The 18,511-nt window shown below is 37.2% G+C and overlaps 1 protein-coding gene across 1 annotated transcript; it reads right to left on the bottom strand.

The window, feature by feature from the left end:
- Positions 1-816: 816 nt before the first annotated feature.
- Positions 817-18,511, bottom strand: dis3l (DIS3 like exosome 3'-5' exoribonuclease). Its single transcript, XM_073837058.1, has 17 exons — positions 18,327-18,511; positions 13,155-13,308; positions 12,858-12,986; positions 11,834-11,969; positions 10,546-10,713; positions 10,369-10,447; positions 10,088-10,267; positions 9,257-9,426; positions 8,671-8,832; positions 8,287-8,537; positions 5,915-6,007; positions 5,252-5,776; positions 4,412-4,566; positions 3,790-3,968; positions 2,775-2,920; positions 2,493-2,664; positions 817-1,673 (listed from the first exon to the last, which is right to left on the bottom strand). The coding sequence occupies exons 1-17, from the start codon at positions 18,469-18,471 to the stop codon at positions 1,329-1,331; spliced, it is 3,189 nt and encodes a 1,062-aa protein (XP_073693159.1). The 5' UTR covers positions 18,472-18,511; the 3' UTR covers positions 817-1,328.

Genomic DNA, 18,511 nt, shown 5'->3' with positions numbered 1-18,511 from the left:
TTATTTAAAATAGTAAAAATATTTCTGAATTTTACTGTTTTTGCTGTACTTTGGATCAAATAAATGCACACTTGGTGAGCAGAAGAGACTTCTTAAAAAAAAAAAACATCAATCACATCACAGTCAATCCGGACACAACAAAATAAATACAGGGTTCCTGCTCTAAGCCAAATGTCAAATCTGAAAGATTTTCTGTTTGTAATCAAGTTCATTATTCATTCTTTTTATTTCTTCACATTCAGTTTTTTTTTCTTTTCTATCATCTACTTTTAACACCTAATCGTTGAAGTGGGAATTTTGTAGCCAAAACTTTTTCAATTTTAATTATCCTGGCATGATTGCCTTAGTTAACAGGTGCAGCCTGGTGACTGCATTTGACGTGAGTGATTGGCAGTTGATGAGCAGGAAGGGAATAAAATGGCGATGAAAAATGGCCTAAACAAATATAACAATAGGCAAAATGCAGAAACGTGCTAAAAAAAACAGTATAAGAAAAATTAAATTTTGATAGAATTTAAAGCAACAAACAAAAATCGCTGATATTCCATGACCTAGACAAAAAAATAAAATTCCCTGACTTTTTAAAATTCCATGATATTCCAGAAATTCCATGAGCCGTCAGAACCCTGTAAATATGTTTCTGTTAAGATGTTCTTTTTTTTGTATTTTAGCTCAAGATTCTGTGCAACTAGTGTTAACGTTAAATTGGGGCAAAAATCTGGGTCAGTTGTGTAGTGTTTTCCAGCCTTTAGTGAAGATGATTGTCTCGCACTCGCATTATAAAAGAAAAAGAAATGTGGATCATAAAAACATTGGTGACGTACAAAAATACATTTTATTCGTAAAAATATTTAACATTTTTACATGATCAAAATGGAAAGTGGTAACAAATGCAAACATCTTGGAAATATTTGTTACATGCTGGTTTCTCTTAAATAATGTTCATTTCACTCGCCTCATGGTGAATAAAACTTGATACCACACAGGAAGATTATATCTAAAGTGTATCTGCAGTCCAAAAGCTGGTCTTAAAATATAAAGCTACTGACTTAACAGAAAACTAAGGTGAAGAACCGGATCAGTTTATTGATTTCTCAGCAAAAGAGAGGTCTAAAACATGTTATTTATGATAATATATGAGATTATTTTTGGGAAACAGTATCAGGAGGACCTTTTTCCCTTGTGAAATCATGTATTGGACAAATCAAAGAAGTCAGTGTTCATAAATCCTGAGTAAGTATAACTCATTCTTGTTGAAAAGTCCATGGAACATATTTCTAAACCATCTCTAAAGCCTTCTAGTCAATCGTAGAAACAGCAGTACAAATCTAAGATGATGCAGTGCAAGTCTGTTCCTCTGTATTTGTGATTTGACAGATGGACAGATCCAGCAGGGCAAGTTCACTGATCTCCTGTAACAGGACATAGAGGTTTGGTGTTTTGCTCTGTCTGAACTGCCTTTCCTCCCTGCTCAGTTTGGACTTCCTCCCCCTCTCTTCCTTTGCCTGCAGCGAGGCTTCTTCTGCTAAGCGCACCACCTCCTGAACCAGCTCAGATCGACCGCGACCAGCTGGCTGTGACTCGGGTTGCACAGCGCAATGGGGCTTGTTGCTGATAAGCTCTAGACATAAGGTGTCGGTATGGCAACGAGACGGTTGTACAGATATACGAACCTGCGGTGAAAGACAAGCACAAAAGGAAGGAGAAAAACATGATGAAGAGGATGTAACAGACTCATACAGTTGAGGTCAACAGTTTACATACACCTTGCAGAATCTGCAAAATGTTCGTTATTTTACCAAAATAAGATGGACCATACAAAATGCATGTTATTTTTTTTATTAGTTGTCAAAAGTTTACTTGATTCTTAATACTGTGTTGTTAACTGAATAACCACAGCTGTTTTTTTGTTTTGTTTTGTTTGAAGTTGTTTGTCAAGTTAAACTGCCTGCTACTCTTCAGAAAAATCATTTTTCTGAAAAAAGTAAGAAAAAAGTACATATATACAAAAATATACACATTTTTATTCTGTTCAAAAGTTTTCACCCCCGGCTCTTAATGCATCGTTTTTCCTTCTGGAGCATCAGTGAGCGTTTGAACCTTCTGTAATAGTTGCATATGAGCCCCTCAGTTGTCCTCAGTGTGAAAAGATTAATTGCAAATCATACAGTCATTATTGGAAAGGGTTCAAAAAAATACTGGAAAACCAAAGAATTTATGGGACCTGAAGGATTTGTCCTGTTCAGGACAAACTATGGACTCATGAACAACTATCACTATCACATCCAGGTAACAACACAGTGTTAAGAATCAAGTGTATGTAAACTTTTGAACAGGGTCATTTTTATAAATTCAACTATTATTTTCTCTTGTGGACTATATGTAAACATCTTTTATTGGAAATATCTTACTCAGTACTAAATAAAAAATAACATGCATTTTGTATGATCCCTAGTCCAAATAAAGGTGCTACAAACAAAGTATGTACTTACTGTAACATGGTTAAAGAGGTAAAATGTATGAGTTCCAGTGCTGGTGCAGGTGCTGATCCTGTCAGGGTATCTCTGCAAGGTCCCAGCCTTCCACTCGCACTTTCCATCTTCATCGACACTGACCACCTTCCCTTCTCGATCCTTAAGGTACACAGCTCCCTTCAAACCATACCTGTGTGAATAGGTAAGTGTTACAGCAGCTTTAAATTAAACATAATGTCCACATTATACTCAGAAGCTATAAAGGAGCTTTGGTCCAAACACTAAGTAATATGTCATTACTGTGGTACGAAGGCCAGAAAACCATTAGCTCGGACAGCATAGACCACAGCATCAGCTACACAACGCTCATCTGTGTTTGAGTCTTTGTCTCGGAAGTAGAGGCATTGGAAGAGCTCCGTGGACTGCTTCTGTGCATGTTGTGCCGCCTGTCACACAAACAGAGAGTGCAGGAAGTGACAATTATTTTACTGTAGTTTTAAAGAAGACCTATTATGTTTCTTTTTATAATATGAAATTTAAGTCTCAGGTGTCTTCAAAATGCGTCTGAGAAGTCTCGGCTCAAAATACCCTACAGATAATTTTATTATATCATTTTGAAAATGCCTATTTTGAGTGGAAGCAGAAACAGGCTGTTTTCATGCATGGCTCTTTAAATGCATATGAGCTGCTGCTTCCCGTCCCCTTTTCCAGAATAGGGCTGTGCCTTTACAGCTAGTACCTCAGATACTCTGCCAAAAAGCATCTGTTCAGTTTTAGTGCTAAACTAAATCTCTTTCATGTCTTCTTGCGCTTAAACTGTCAAATACACACAAGTTTATGTTACAGTCTGTTATGTCTGTGAAGGTAAACAGCTGGGAAAGAAATCACAAGTTTATATTAGATCTGTGTGGCAGCAGCGTAATATACAGTAAATAAATCAATAAATCCACTGCTCTCTTGTCTCCTCTGAGGCTGGGATTCTAAATAGGATTCTGTGCTCGTCTGTGCAGCCAACGGCAAAACAGTTAACATGCTTTCCTCCAACTTTTGCCATAGCATTAGAACTTGTACATTGTTGTCACTTGCAAAAACACAATTGTGGCACCGTGGCTGGAAACGTGCAGATTTAGGGGCGGTAATATTATAATAAGATCCCTTTCCTGTGTCAAGGGGGTTGTTCTTTTTCACATTTTCTGAAATGGTAGATGCACCAGGGACCTCATTATAGCACCTACACACGGACAAAGTCAGATTTTTATGACATGCCACCTTTAATACAATGAAATATTGATACAAAAGCTAATGGCCAACTTACTCTGTTTTTATTGTTGACATGTTGAGCTAGTTCCTCAAGTTCTTTGTTACTGGCCAAGGGTTTGCTTAGTGATCCTTCCTCATCCAGCTGAATAGCAGCCATGAGTAGCCGGTGAACTAATACATCAGCATAGCGTCTGATTGGAGAGGTAAAGTGAGTGTATCGATCCAGAGCAAGACCTGGAAATGACACAAACAGCAAGAGCTGATTTAGGCTTTCATCTTTTTCTTCGTTCTAGCAGGCAACTTGACCAAATTTATTGAGGTTTTAACGGGATAGTTGACCTAAAAATGAAAATTTTGTTATCATTTACTCACCCTCATGTCATTCCAATTCTGTAAGTTTCTTATTGTTGAACATAAAAAAAGATATTTGAAAAATGCTAGTAATCAAACACTTATACAGGTTTAGGATGACATGAGGGTGAGTAAATGATTACAACATTTCATTTTTGGGTGAACTATTTATTAAGGTCATGGTCAAATTTCATACTACTGCTACAAAAATTTGGCTTACAGCAGTAACAACAATGAGCAACCAGATTCTACTCTGTTTAAATCTGTATTCTGTAATAATGACGTTACAAACGATCTGAAATGATGACAGGATGAAAAGCATGTACCATAGTGATAGTACTGTTCTTCTGGACAGGCTCCCGTAGAGAAGTAAAGGGCATTAGACATTGCCTGGGTGGCCATCATTCTCAATAACTTGTTCACTAGGGGGTCCTGAGGATCCATCGCTTGTTCCAGAGAATCGGCCAGTGCTCTGTTTGACCTAGTTTAAGCAATGCAGACAAACATAAATATACACGCATGTATGCAATCTATCTTTGACCATATTGATCCAAAAATGATTCTATTATGGCGCTTTTCCACTACACAGTACCAGCTCGCCTCGGCTCGACTCGACTCGACTCTGTTTGGTTTTCCACTGTGTAAAAGTTGTACCTGTACCGGCTTCCAGGTACTTTTTTTCGTACCACCTCCGGCGAGGCTCCAAGCGAGCTGAGGCGATACTAAATGTGACGTGAAAACACAGCAGACTGCTGATTGGTCAGAGAGAAACGTCACTATTCACTGCGTAATCATTGCACGCGCCAGCAATAGTATCCAGAATAACCCCGTCATTTTTTAAAAAGTTTGGCCAGAGATTGCGTGACATATCCAATCCATTACATATTATGGCAACTCGGAAGAATACGCCGTGGTCAAACGAGGAGGTGCAGACAGCGGGTGTGTGTCGCGTAGAAGATTACATCACGGCAGTTTCTTGCAGCGTCGCTCCAGGTACTATTGTGGAGGTATAGGTACAATTTACAGTGGAAAACCAAACAGAGCCGAGCCGAGTCGAGCCGGTACTGTGTAGTGGAAAAGCGCCATTATATTTATTTATATATGAAGAGTTTGGATGCAAAAGCCTATAAGTGGTGTCTGAAATTTTCTTCTAAATTTTTTTTTACCTTGTATCAATGCTGAAGCCACGGGCTTTAGCACAGTGGATGAGGCTATTGAAGAACTCCTGTTTGGGTGGTGGGTGATGACGCAGAAGAGCTTGGTGTGGAAAGCTCTCCTGTATCTTGCGTGCCACCCAGTGGTTGGCGTAGATCATGCACTCTGCCACAGTCTCGTGAACTTCTAGAGGCTGTTTGGGCACAAGGGCTGTAATGTTCTTCTCCTCATCTAGCTGAGCCCTCACCTCCACCCCCTCCAACTCCAGAGCACCACCCTTATCTCTTTGTGCACGGAGGTGTCTAGCCACCCTCGTCAGGGTCTCTAGGGCCTGCAAGAGTTCAACCATTTTCTGGTCCTGCTGTGAACCCTTGAGCTGGCTTAGCTCAGGTACCTCAACCTCTTCGCCATTCAGCAGACTCTGGGCCAGCTCATAGTGAAGTTGATAGGAGGAGCGGATTAGAGTGCGACCGTACCAAACCGTACAAACATCCAGAGTCTCAGCATCCAGCTCCCAAAGCACACTCATGGCATATCTGGAACATATCATAGAGAGATTCCTTGTTAGTTTCTATTAAAGTCGCAGAATGCAGACATAAAATACACTGATTCCAGAAGCATATTAGGTCACTTTTTAAGTCTCAAAAAGTAGGGAAAGTTTGTGTGTTACTCACCGGTCCACTCCTCCAAGGAGGGAGCACAGATCAGCACTCAGCACTGCTGGCAGCATGTCATACCTGCGGTCAGCCAGGTAGTAAGTGGTTGCCCTGGGTTTAAAAAAGAGAGATTTGTTTAATGTATACACTACCAGTCAAAAGTTTTTGAACAGTAAGATTTTTAATGTTTTTTAATGAATTCTCTTCTGCTCACCAAGCCTGCATTTGTTTGATCCAAAGTACAACAAAAACTAAAATTGTGAAATATTTTTACTATTTAATATAACCGTTTTCTATTTGAATATATTTTATTTTAAAATGTAATTTATTCCTGTGATCAAAGTTAAATCTTCAGCATAATTACTCCAGTCTTCAATGATCTATCAAAAATCATTCTAATATGTTGATTTACTGTTCAAGAAACATTTTTATTATTACTATCAATATTTAAAACAGTTGAGTACATTTTTTAGGATTCTTTGATAAATACGAAGACCCAAAGATTAGAATTTATCTAAAATAAAAAAGCTTTTGTTACATTATACACTAAATCATTCTGCAACAATAATGCCAACTATAAAGTTTAGAACTGTAACCACAGGAAGGAAATATATCATTTAAAAAAAAATTCCAGCTGATAAATGATGAAGACATTGTCAGCCAATCAGAATCCACCTGACTTGAGTTTAAACATTTAAAGTGGCAGACTACAAAACTGCAACGTGTCTTTATGAACAGAATTTTATCATTCTTGGTGTAAATAGGCCTTGAGATTTTTTTAGATTGATACTTTTATTAAGCAAGGACACTTTTAGCGAGGACACTTTTGAAAATAGTTTTGAAAAAGTCAACGGTAAAACATTTACGATGTTAAGATTCATATTTCAAATAAATGTTGTTCTTTTGAACTTTCTATTCAAATGTCCTAAAATGTGTAATATATTTATTTAAAATATATTTCAAAATTGATAATAATATAAAAATTAGAAATATTTCTTAAGCTCCAAATCAGCATTTTAGACAGCTTTGCCATCACAAAAATAGATTACATTTTCAAACTGATTAAAAACAGTTATTTTACACTAATAATATTTTACAATATTTTTTTTCTCCTGTATTATTGATCAAATAAACAGTCTTGGTGAACAAGAGATGCCTTTCAAATACATTAGAAAAATGTTACCAACCCCTGAAATTTTGAACTATCATTATTCTTCATTAGGGGTCGACCGATATGTGTTTTCCAGGGCTGATGGTGATACTGGTTATTACAGATCAAGTAGACCAATAACCAATATTTTGATTATATATATATATATATATATATATATTAGAGGTGGGCCGTTATCGGCGTTAACGTGCTGCGTTAACGTGAGACTCTTATCGGGCGATAAAAAAAATATCGCCGTTAATCTATTCTCAAAGTTGGGTTGAGAGCTGGGTCTAAACTACGCAAGCTATGATGACTTTCACCTTGATATTTTAGCATGGATGTACACCTAGCCGAATTGCACTGTAGGGGGCGAGAACGAGTCTTCAACCTGTGTGTATGCCTATGCCTACTGTGAAATTACCACATCAAACGTGATGTGCTAACATGGATGCAGCTATGAAGCCACCGGGTTTGCTTCAGGGCAGGTGCGTTGCTAGACCCTTTTTACTGGGGCACGTGCCCCAGTGAAAATCTGCTATGCCCCAGTAAAATCTCAAATTTGAGTTATAATTTACTTTGATAATAACGAAATAAAGACATTATATGCAACAAACAAAAACTATATGCAACAACTGAATTGACGCTTCTAAAAGCAACGCAGTTTAACCGAAGACTATGCACGCAGAAATCCATGCCCGTGCGCGTCTGTGTATTTAACTGCAACGCGCACGTCGCGCAGCCTTTTACGCAGAAGTACATGCAGTGTAGGAATAGTTGGTTACACAAGTTTGTATAGTTAATTGTGTTGTAAATGCAATTGTCAAGCAGTTTGAGATGCATTTTGGAAAAAGGAGATGAGCCCCTGGTCTAATGCACCACCTGGCTTGAGAAACCCGTTCTCAAAGACTTACTTTTAGTCATTATTTGGGTAGCACACATATTCTGAATGCCTTCGGCAGAATTCAAATTAGCCATTTTAATCTAGATTAATCTAGATTAATTCCAAGATTACAGTGAGATTAATCTAGATTAAAAAAATGAATCTATGTCCACCACTAATATATATATAAATGACCAATAAAAATGCTTAAAACCAGCACCAATATTCGGTTGACCCCTATTCTTTATTAGTGTGACTACAAAACAATTATATAAATATATCATAATAAATACACTAAGCAATAATATACACTAGTAATCCACCATTATATTCTGAATATTTGGCAAATTTTCATACCTGGACCGTGCCTCTAGATCTGTAAGAGAGCCCTCCCTGACAAAGTATGTGACATCAGCAATGTGGACACCCAGCTCTAACCGTTTCCCCCCAGGCAGAGTCCGCACAGACAAGGTATCATCCACATCCTCACAGCCCTTGGGATCGATGCTGAAAACCAGGTGCGTGTCTCTCAGGTCTCGCCGAGAGGACACCTCACTGCGGTCCATCTGCCACGGGTTCTCCTCTGTGTTAACCGGCATCTCTCGCAACTAAGGAAACATTCAAAACACTGATTTGTATAGTATACACCTTGTACTTTTTTGAAGGCTTTACTATTGGGAATACACTCTTCTCATGAGGCAAAAATCAGTTTAAACATTTGAAATGACTTAACAACCCCACCTGTGCCTCAGAGAATGGTGGCACATGGATGCAGTTCTCCAACAGAATGGTCTGAATCTCAGTCTCCAGCTCGCCTGCTTTCCCCAGCACCCTCACACAGTGGCCATTTGGGTAAACAGATGTGCTTTCCCACGAATCCAGACGCACAATCACTCTTTGATCCTACACAGAGAAGGATGCCATGTAAGATTTAAGATTTTTAAATATCTCATGCTGACCATTTCTGCATTTATTTGAACAAAAGTACAGTATATACAAAAGTACTATTGTAAAATATGATGAACTGTTTTGTATTTTAATAATAATTTTTTACATTTTTTCAGGATTTTTTATTAAATAAAAAGAAATGAAAGAAAAATTTATAAAAAAAAATATTTTGTAACAAATATATATTTACCTTTATCTTTTCTGAATAAAAGGAATTATTTCTAATTCTTCAGCAATTAATTTCTAATTTTCTACTAAGGTTTTGAGGACTAACAGAATGTCAACAATAACGGAAACATTAAACTTGCTGCAAAAAGGGTCTGCTAATCTAGCATTTATTGAAACACATATTGCATTTATAATTATTATAAATCTCTACCTTCAAAGCCTCAGCCTGCTGTGTGCTGATACGGATTTTAGGGATGCGGTAATCCCATGGAATAACCAGAATCTTTTGTGAATTTCGACTCTGTGACTGCACCTCCTCAAGAGGAGGAAACGTCACAACATAGTCTCTCCAGTTCCTCTGCAGAATACCCACCACCCTGCCTACAGGAAAGAGAGGAGACAGCTATTTTCACTCAAAGACATAATTTAATTAGTAATTAAAAAGTACATATATGTGACCCTGGACCACAAAACCAGTCTTAAGTCGCTGGGGTATATTTGTAGCAATAGCCAAAAATACATTGCATGGGTCAAAATTTTTGATTTTTCTTTTATGCCAAAAATCATTAAGAAATTAAGTAAAGTTCATGTTCCATGAAGATTTTTTGTAAAATTCCTACTGTAAATACATCAAAATGTAATTTTTGATTAGTAATATGCATTGTTAAGAACCTAATTTGGACAACTTTAAAGGTGATTTTCTCAGTCTTTTTGATTTTTTTGCACCCTCAGATTTCTGATTTCAAATAGATGTATCTCAGTCAAATATTGTCCTATCCTAACAAACCATACATCAATAGAAAGCTTATTTATTGAGCTTTCATATGATGTATAAATCTCAGTTTTGTCAAATTTAACCTTATGACTGGTTTTGTGGTCCAGGGTCACATATTTAAAAATTATTACATTCTAAATAAAAGCATTTTCAACAGTGCTTCTCAGACTTTTGGACAGCAGTGCATATGTGTTTATCTGTCTGCATGTGTATCAGTCAATCTTCACATTCTGTTCTTCTACTATAATGTCGTAGACCAATGATTACCTGTGGGCATGGGCTGACTTTGTATGTCCTCCAGTGTCTGCTCCTCCCCTTGACCCTCTGTTAGTGCCATAGTCCTGCCTTTCCACTCATTGCGGGGCAACAGCTCTACGACAACTGCGTCTCCATGCACCCCCCGGTTACGATGTTTTGCTCCGTTGATCAGTACATCACTATTTAGCTCTAAAAACACATGATCACACAGATATAATCAAAGGTAACAGACCATAATACCATCAGTACAAATAAGAGTGTAAGTAATCAGTAAGTATGTTGGTAACAACCTGTATTTTTGCTGGCTGAACCCTCATAACGGACAAAAGCTTCATGCTGTGCTCGATGTTTGTTCACACTGAGGATGCCCTTTAAGTGAACGGAGTGGGTTGGAATGTAGAGTAGTTTCCATAAGTGACTACCAACTAAGAAACCTGATTTAAACAACAGAGGGAAGGGGCACTTACCTGGATGTACCTGCCAGATTTTATACCAGCCTCCAGCACCTCTGCAGGCAGGTGTTCAGTGTACACTTTCTCTACTCCCTCACTCTCTCGCTCTTGAAGAGTCTGAGCAATGGAGTTGTACAGATCATGGGCGGCCTGCAGGTCTGGCCAGAAACCTAAAAGGTACTCCTACAATAGAATTCACAGGTGTTACCAATGGACAAGTATAATGGTCTCATTAATTGCACTTAAGTCACATTAGTGAAATTCAAAACAGACTAAACCCAGCTTGTTAAAGTTAAACATATGTATAAGTAATGTATAATCAGCACTATCACAAAATAAACCCTAAAAGATTGATCATACATTATCCTAAATAAATAAATGAACATGAAAAATAGATTATTGAAACAAAATATTTTATTACACTACCAGTCAAAAGTTTTTGAACAGTATGCTTATTAATGTTTTTTGAGTCTCTTCTCCTCACCAAGCATGCATTTATTTGATCCAAAGTACAGAAAAAAAACTGTAAAATAGTAACATTTTGAAATATTTTTACTATTTAAAATACCTGCTTTCTATTTGAATATATTTTAAAATGTAATTTATTCCTGTGATCAAAGCTAAATATTTAAAACCGTTGAGTACTTTTCAGGATTATTTGATGAATAGAAAGATCCAAAGATCAGCATTTATCTGAAATAAAAAAAACGTTTTAACATTAAAAACACTATATAATTTAAAAGCTTGGAGTCAGTATAATTATTATTTATTTTGGGGGGGAAAAGAAATGATAGAAATTAATACTTTTATTTAACAAGGATGCTTTTAATTGATCAAGTGTGATGATTAAGACATTTATAATGTTACAAAAGATTTCTACTTCAGATAAATGCTGTACTTCAGAACTTTCTATCTGTCAAACAAACAGATTGTTTTCAACATCATAATAATAATGAATGTTTTTCTGAGCAGCAAATCTGAATATTAAAATTACTTCTAAAGGATCATGTGCCTGGAGTAATGATGCTAAAAATTCAGCTTTGAAATCACATACAAATATTTTTTTAAAATTACTGTTTTTGCTGTACTTTGGACCAAATAAATGCAGGCTTGGTAAGCAGAAGAGACTTTTCAAAATATAAAAAATCTTACTGTTCAAAAACTGTTGACTGGTGGTATATGTGGAAACAGTTAACCACATGAGAGTCATAGGAAGAGGAATGAGGCTAGAACAACAATCAGTTATACAATTTAGTGAAAATTTTACAGGAATATTCACAGGAAATAAAATAAAATAATATACCTGAGTTGAGATGACATAAACTCCACAGTTTGAGGCACTAAATTCTGAAATAGCCTCACTATCTTCTGTAATCATGACCACTGGCTGGAGTCCAGCTAGATGATTGTAGTACCAAACTGCTGCATTGTACACATTTCTGAAACAGAATGCATATCATTTTCACACATTAAAATACAATGATTATTAACTCTTTTTTTTGTGACAATTCTGCAGGTTAGGTCTATAAAGTGAATATATAGTAGTCAGCATTTTGATCCACTTCAAATGTTGACTACTGTATATAATCAATGAAGCAGCGTCACTTCTCAAAAATTTCAAATCAAAAGTTGAATTACACTTGCATGCTTCTATTGTTTATTGAAAGTCAAAGTGCATGACTTTATACTTTAGAGGTTGATTCAAATTGAATACTTTTTTACACTATAGCCATGGTTTTCAAAGTGTGCAGTGCGCCTATCGAGGGGGGCGCCAGAGCATTTCAGAGAAGGCGTGCAAAGTGGTAAAATATATTTTAATTAATAAATTATTAATCACATCAACACATGCAGTATTTTGGAAAAGTTATGTTTACTACAATTGTGTTTCCTCTTGCGAAATACAGATTGAATTTGCACTAGTAAAGGTCTGTGAGTGTTTTATAATAGATGTTGGCAGAAGAAGAGATTATTCAAGGGGTTAGTGAGGAGGGTTTGTGGTTTGTTGGCATCTCCCTGTGGACCTGTTTGGTATCACTTGTGCTTATTTGTATTTTTTTCTTGTATGGTTTTGTTGTTGCACTATATACACACACATTGTAAATTATGAAAATGAAAAAGTATTTATACTATTGAAAATTATTAAAAATTAAAGGGGTGAATGGGTGTGGGGAGGCACCAATGTGTCATTGGGTAAGCTGCATCAAAAGGGAGGCCCACTGACTTTGACTTTCAAAGCCATGCTCTATAGTCTAGTAATACTCTCAATACTCTTTTCTCAAAGTAAACAGTGCACAAAGAAAGACTAATACTCTATAGTCAGGACTCACCTAGTATGCCATTTGTCCTGAGACTCACCCTTGTCTCTGGGGCAGTAGCAGTACTGCTGAAACTCATTGGCAAAGAGCACACAATCATGGCGAGGGTCCTTCAGTAAAGCACGCAGTCTGTTATAGTGCCTGTACAAGATGAAACAAAATGCAACTATGAAAATCAACCTGTAAAACTTACACTTCCAATTTCCCTGACGGATGTTTCCTATTTCATTCACACACACACTACTAGGAATAAGTGGTTTAATTAAAAATCATTAAATCTGATTTCAAATTGATATTTGAGGGACTGACCTGCGTCCACGGGTGTGCTGAACAGCCTGATAGGCTGTCTGGGTCAACACAATCCCCTGCAGTTCTCTGAACTCCAGTATCTCCAGAAAATCCCGAACCACTCCCACATCGGGAACCACATAATGGGTCACATCACCAGACAGCACCTTTTTGTCTATTGGAGCACAAATGGTCAATATAATATTGTAAAACATTATTGCCGTATCAGCTAAACTGGGAACACAACAGAGTGTTTTCACGACACATCATCAATCGGCCACACTGACAGCAAGGAGCATAAACAATGCTACCAAACCAAACTAAACTCGCATACTTTGCCAATTATTGCTGCTGAAAATGGTCAATTATTGTCATGTTTTGGGTTTTACTAATCGGTCAGAACGGGAAAATTTTCTGGAGTACTATAGACTGCTAAAAGTTATAACAAATCAATGGAGAAGACTGCAAAAAACTGTCTGAGGAACAAAAGGTGTTTGTGGTTGACCAAACTGAACCAGGACAATCCAGGGCAATAATTCTGACAACATTCGTGTTTGTTCTTATCATTTCCGGTCAGGTAGGTGAAATATTAGGCTAATATCTTAATTAATACCGCTATTACATATATTTTTCACCTATTAACTTTAGCTTGTCAAAATATTGCGCCCTGTCCTGCTTACTAAGTCGTTCTCTATATGATTTAGCAGCTTCCACATATTTTTTCCGTGGTTTAGAGAGCATAAATTAGCAGAACAATGTATTCAGTTGTAATGTTACATTAACTGTACAATCCATTATTCTGTTTACAACAGAGTATTGTAGGATTACAAATTTATAAAAGGTTAAACATAGATTCCAATATAACTGCCTAAACAGAAAAGTAATGTATGTTGTGATTTCTAAGAGCAGACAAACCAGACCCTGAGACAGGAACCTTATGTCTTTAAGCAGTTCCTGAACATCTGGCAGGTTTTCTCAAGTTAAGTGTGAAATCTAAGCTCAGAGTACAACTGTGTCCTTTTGTTTAGCCCCTTTGCATTTGAATGCTAAATAGATCAAAGCCGGGAAAATCCTACTAGGCTGACTATCTGTACTGCATTTGCATGCTTTGTTTTAGATTGACTCCACCTCTATGTTTTCCTCCCCCTTGGAAATGTATATTAAACTGTAATGTATCTGACATTAGTCAGACGACTTTTGAAGAACTGCAGCGACGAACAGCTAGGATCTCAATAAAGAGAAACTTCTGCTTCAAGATTTCCAAACGTCTCCTGGTCTCTGAGAAAAATTCACAACAGTATCACCAATATGGGACGTTCTAAAACGCTTAATGTGAAAAACGCTTAACGTGGCTTAACGTACGTAAAAACGACCGGGAAACCCCAAATTTCTGTCAAGCCTTACTTACTCATTAAAGTGCCCCTATTATGCCATGTTAAAGGTAGTTAATATTGTTGTAATAGTCTCTTAAAACAGGTTTACATGTATGCAAGTTCAAAAAACACTTCAGTTTTCTCAAAAATTAGATTTAATTTTACCCCGTTTCTAAATGATTCGTAAACGACTCGTGTGAAGCAGTTCGAAGAATCAGTCTCTCTAAACCCCTCCTTTCAGTGAGCCCTCACCGCTGTGATTGGTCAGATGGTGCAGTCCTTTTGGATTGGTCTACCGCTTCAGCGCAAAACGAAACGCCCATTGGCATAACTGAATGACAGCTGTGGAGACCTGTTAATGCATAGAAAAGATAGCCTCGATTTTACCCTATCAATTCGAGCCGGAGTCTGACGATGAAACGGTTGAAGTGGCACATCGACAAGAAACTGTTTTGCAAGCACGACTGGAGCAGGACGTTTCTCAGTGGGTGTCATATTATAACTGTGGAAAGTGCTTGCAATTTGCTTTTGTAAGCGAACCGGGCACACCTCTACGTTGTGAACTTCAACACTGTAACGTACAACCCATAACACTGCGTTAAGCCATCGTTTATCATTATCATTACTTAAACTAATAAGGCAGACAGACAGTCAAGCTGCATCAATCACAATTTTTATACTACATTGCACTCACAGCTGAACAACAGAACTACAGAAACGCAAGTTAGCCGGTTACCAAGACATGTGCGGGGTTGTTACACACCAACGTACACAAAGACATATTTTGAACGATCGCTAGAAAATACAATCATCAATTATTAATCATACTTACAGGTAGAAGTTCAGAGGAGCAAGCCGGTCCAAATAAACTGGGCACTGATCCATTTTTTAAAACCAAGTGTTTGGTGAATCTCGCGTTGTAACGTTACTCCCCAAGATTGGAAAAACAGTCATCAGTAAAATGACGCGAACACAACACAAGATTGGCATTGGACTGCTGAGGTGTTGAAAAAATTAATGTTAACCACTCATTCTTGGTAGTTTCATCTTTCGGAAGGGCATATAAAACAAATTCACTCTCACAGCGCAGGGCGTCTTCTTGACATGATGTAACGTTAATCCACGTGAAAATGGTAGGCCTACTGTTTGTGGGCGGGCAAGTTGTTTGCGAAATTGAACGTGGGCGGACATTACGCAAATGTGTAGCTCGTGACGTGTGGCCGTTACAGAAAAAAGATTCGAATTGCTGACGACTCGTTTAGGCGAATGTGAGCCGACTCTTTTTTTTGTTAGACAAAAACTTCATTTATAGTGCACTGTCGGCGTCACAACTTTGCAGATAGTTTATGTTCACATACAGCTACATGACACACTACATGAAATATCATATTTGAAAAGGCATAATAGGGGCACTTTAACCGTTTTCTCCCTCATAGAAGCCTATTATAAGGAAACAGCTTAACGTGGTTTAACGTGGTTTAACGTACTCAACAGCGACCAGAGAAGACCAAACTTCTGTTAAATTTCACTTATAATAAACACTTGCTGCTCTCAAAAGAATGAGCTCTTATTCAGCATATAAAGTGATCGCCCCCATAGAAGTCCATTATACAAATAAAGCTTAACGTGGCTTAAAATTTTAATTATAATAAACACTTTCTGCTGTCAAAAGAATGAGCTCTTATTCAGCATATCACGTTAAGCGTCCCCCATAGAAATCCATAAGTAAACAGCTTAACGTGGTTTAACGTATCTTAACAACGACTGGGGAAAAACAAACTTCTGTCAAAAAATACTTATAGCCTAAGTACTTGCTGCTGTCAAACAAATGAGATCTCATTCAGCATATAAATAAATATCACGTTAAGCGTTTTCTAGAACTCCATTAAGGAAAAAGCTTAACATGGTTTGTTATAATGGACTTCTATGGGGGCGATCTATGCTGAGTAAGAGCTTGTTTTTTTGACAACAGCAAGTATTTATTATAAGTAAAATTTAACAGAAGTTTGGTCTTCTCTGGTCGCTGTTGAGGTACGTTAAACCACGTTAAGCTGTTTCCTTATAATGGGCTTCTATGGGGGAGAAAACGCTTAACGTGATATTATTCATTTTATCGGTGGAATAAGGGCTCGTTCTTTTGATAGTAGTTAGTGTTTGTTCCAAGTAAGGTTTGACAGAAATTTGGGGTTTCCCGGTCGTTTTTACGTACGTTAAGCCACGTTAAGCGTTTTTTCACATTAAGCGTTTTAGAACGTCCCACCAATATGGCCGTGCATTCGGCTAACTGACCCAATCGTGACTCAAGTGAAAACCCTCAACACAAAGTACCTCAAACAGTATTTGCAGGATGAACCTTACAGGAGATTTACTGTCTGATGTTTTAATAACAGTAAATAGGGTAGAGTGGGGGAAAACGCCCCCCCGGGGTAAAACGCCCCCCCCCCCCTACCTGTTTTTCCCAAAATAACCACTAGAGAAAATCAAGATACATTTTCACTATTGCTATGCACTACGTTGACAACGGTGATAACCAAATCTCCTTGAAAAAGCTGACACCAGCGACGTGTTTGAAGAGAAGAGGATTTCATGGAAAATGCTATAATTTTCAGATATTAGTAAACAAGTGTTTAAGAGAATATTGTTCTGTAGGATACCACAGTGATGTATAATAGATGAATAGTGAAGTCTGTAGTTTGAGAGGATATGTTATTTATAAGGAATATAATTGTATTTTAAAAATTAATAATAATAAAAAAAAGACATAGCTTGTGGGGTAAAACGCCCCCTACGCTGAGGGGTAAAATGCCCCCCAGAGGGCATAGTTTCTCTCTATTATAATTACTATAATAACATATTTCTGTCTATCAAATCCTTTGTTTTACACTTAATGCAGTATAACTAGGTGGTAAAATCAAAATATTTGAACACAATAAAAAAAAAATTACCTCAACATATTTGTTTGCATGGCTTAGTTATATGTATAAATATAAATGTTAAAAAATTTGGATATTTTGGACATTCCTCAAATAAATATTAATATATATATATATATACACGTTGATACATTACTTGCCTTTACTTTTAGAGATTAAAAACTATAGTCTGTTCATTTTGCTGTTGATCTATGAAGAAAACTGGTTGGTAATAAAGGGGGCATTTTACCCCACTGCTGGGGCAAAACGCCCCCTTTGTACAAAAATATGTTCAGTCAAAATACTAATTAATTATGAAGGCTGAGCAATTTTAATATTTGGTGAATAACTCCTGCCATAGTCACTCAAAACCGGGATGGCAGTTCTAGTCACATTTATGTTTTGTTTCACTGTAATGTCACATTTTCCTTAAGGGGGGCGTTTTCCCCCACTATACCCTACTTTTGTTTGGTAGCTCATCTTGCAATTAATGTTTGAGGTATTCTCGCTCAGTATTACCAGTTTAGTAGGGTGAATAAAGTGTTAAGTAGGACAACCTGTAAACTCACGTTTGTTCCATTTACTAAACATCTACACGAAGTTCAACCTAAACTAGTATGAGATGATCGATTCTAACATCATTCTAGACGGCGTGTTACCACATTTAGTCACCAATAATAAGAAATACTGTATTAAGCCACATTACAAAGATTTCTGAGTCGATGTAAGTTAATAATTCCTAAAGCTAGCTACATATAGTTCAGTGTAGAATGTAAAGACCGCTTAATTTAAGATTACCTCTTGTTAGCTAGCTAGCTCTATTGGCATACTGATACATTCACTATAATAATAATAAAACACGTCTTTCGTGTTGTATTTGACGCTTGACTGGCTGATGTTCTCCCTACCGTTATGACAGTCCGCTTGACAGAGGGCACTTCCACACGGCACCTGTTCCCTCACATAGTGCTCCCGAACAACACGGACCTTTCTGCCCTTTGAGCTGTTTAAATGTAAAACTTTCTCGGTTTTAATCATGACCGGACCTTCCATAATAAACTACTATTGATAACATTCAACAGTCAGATTCCTC

Source organism: Garra rufa, chromosome 3, assembly GCF_049309525.1.
Source record: "Garra rufa chromosome 3, GarRuf1.0, whole genome shotgun sequence".
NCBI classification, from domain to species: domain Eukaryota; kingdom Metazoa; phylum Chordata; class Actinopteri; order Cypriniformes; family Cyprinidae; genus Garra; species Garra rufa.
Note: the sequence above shows the minus strand (reverse complement) of the source record. Positions and strands in the feature narration are given on the sequence as shown.

What these genes read in the sequence shown, in the direction of transcription:
- dis3l (XM_073837058.1), bottom strand. Translation starts at nt 18,471, where the DNA reads ATGGAAGGTCCGGTCATGATTAAAACCGAGAAAGTTTTACATTTAAAC. An exon ending in AGCAGGCTGAGGCTTTGAAG is followed by an intron (nt 8,833 to 9,256) that starts GTAGAGATTTAT and finishes TTCTCTGTGTAG; the next exon opens with GATCAAAGAGTGATTGTGCG. An exon ending in GGCTTCAGCATTGATACAAG is followed by an intron (nt 4,567 to 5,251) that starts GTAAAAAAAAAT and finishes TGCTTAAACTAG; the next exon opens with GTCAAACAGAGCACTGGCCG.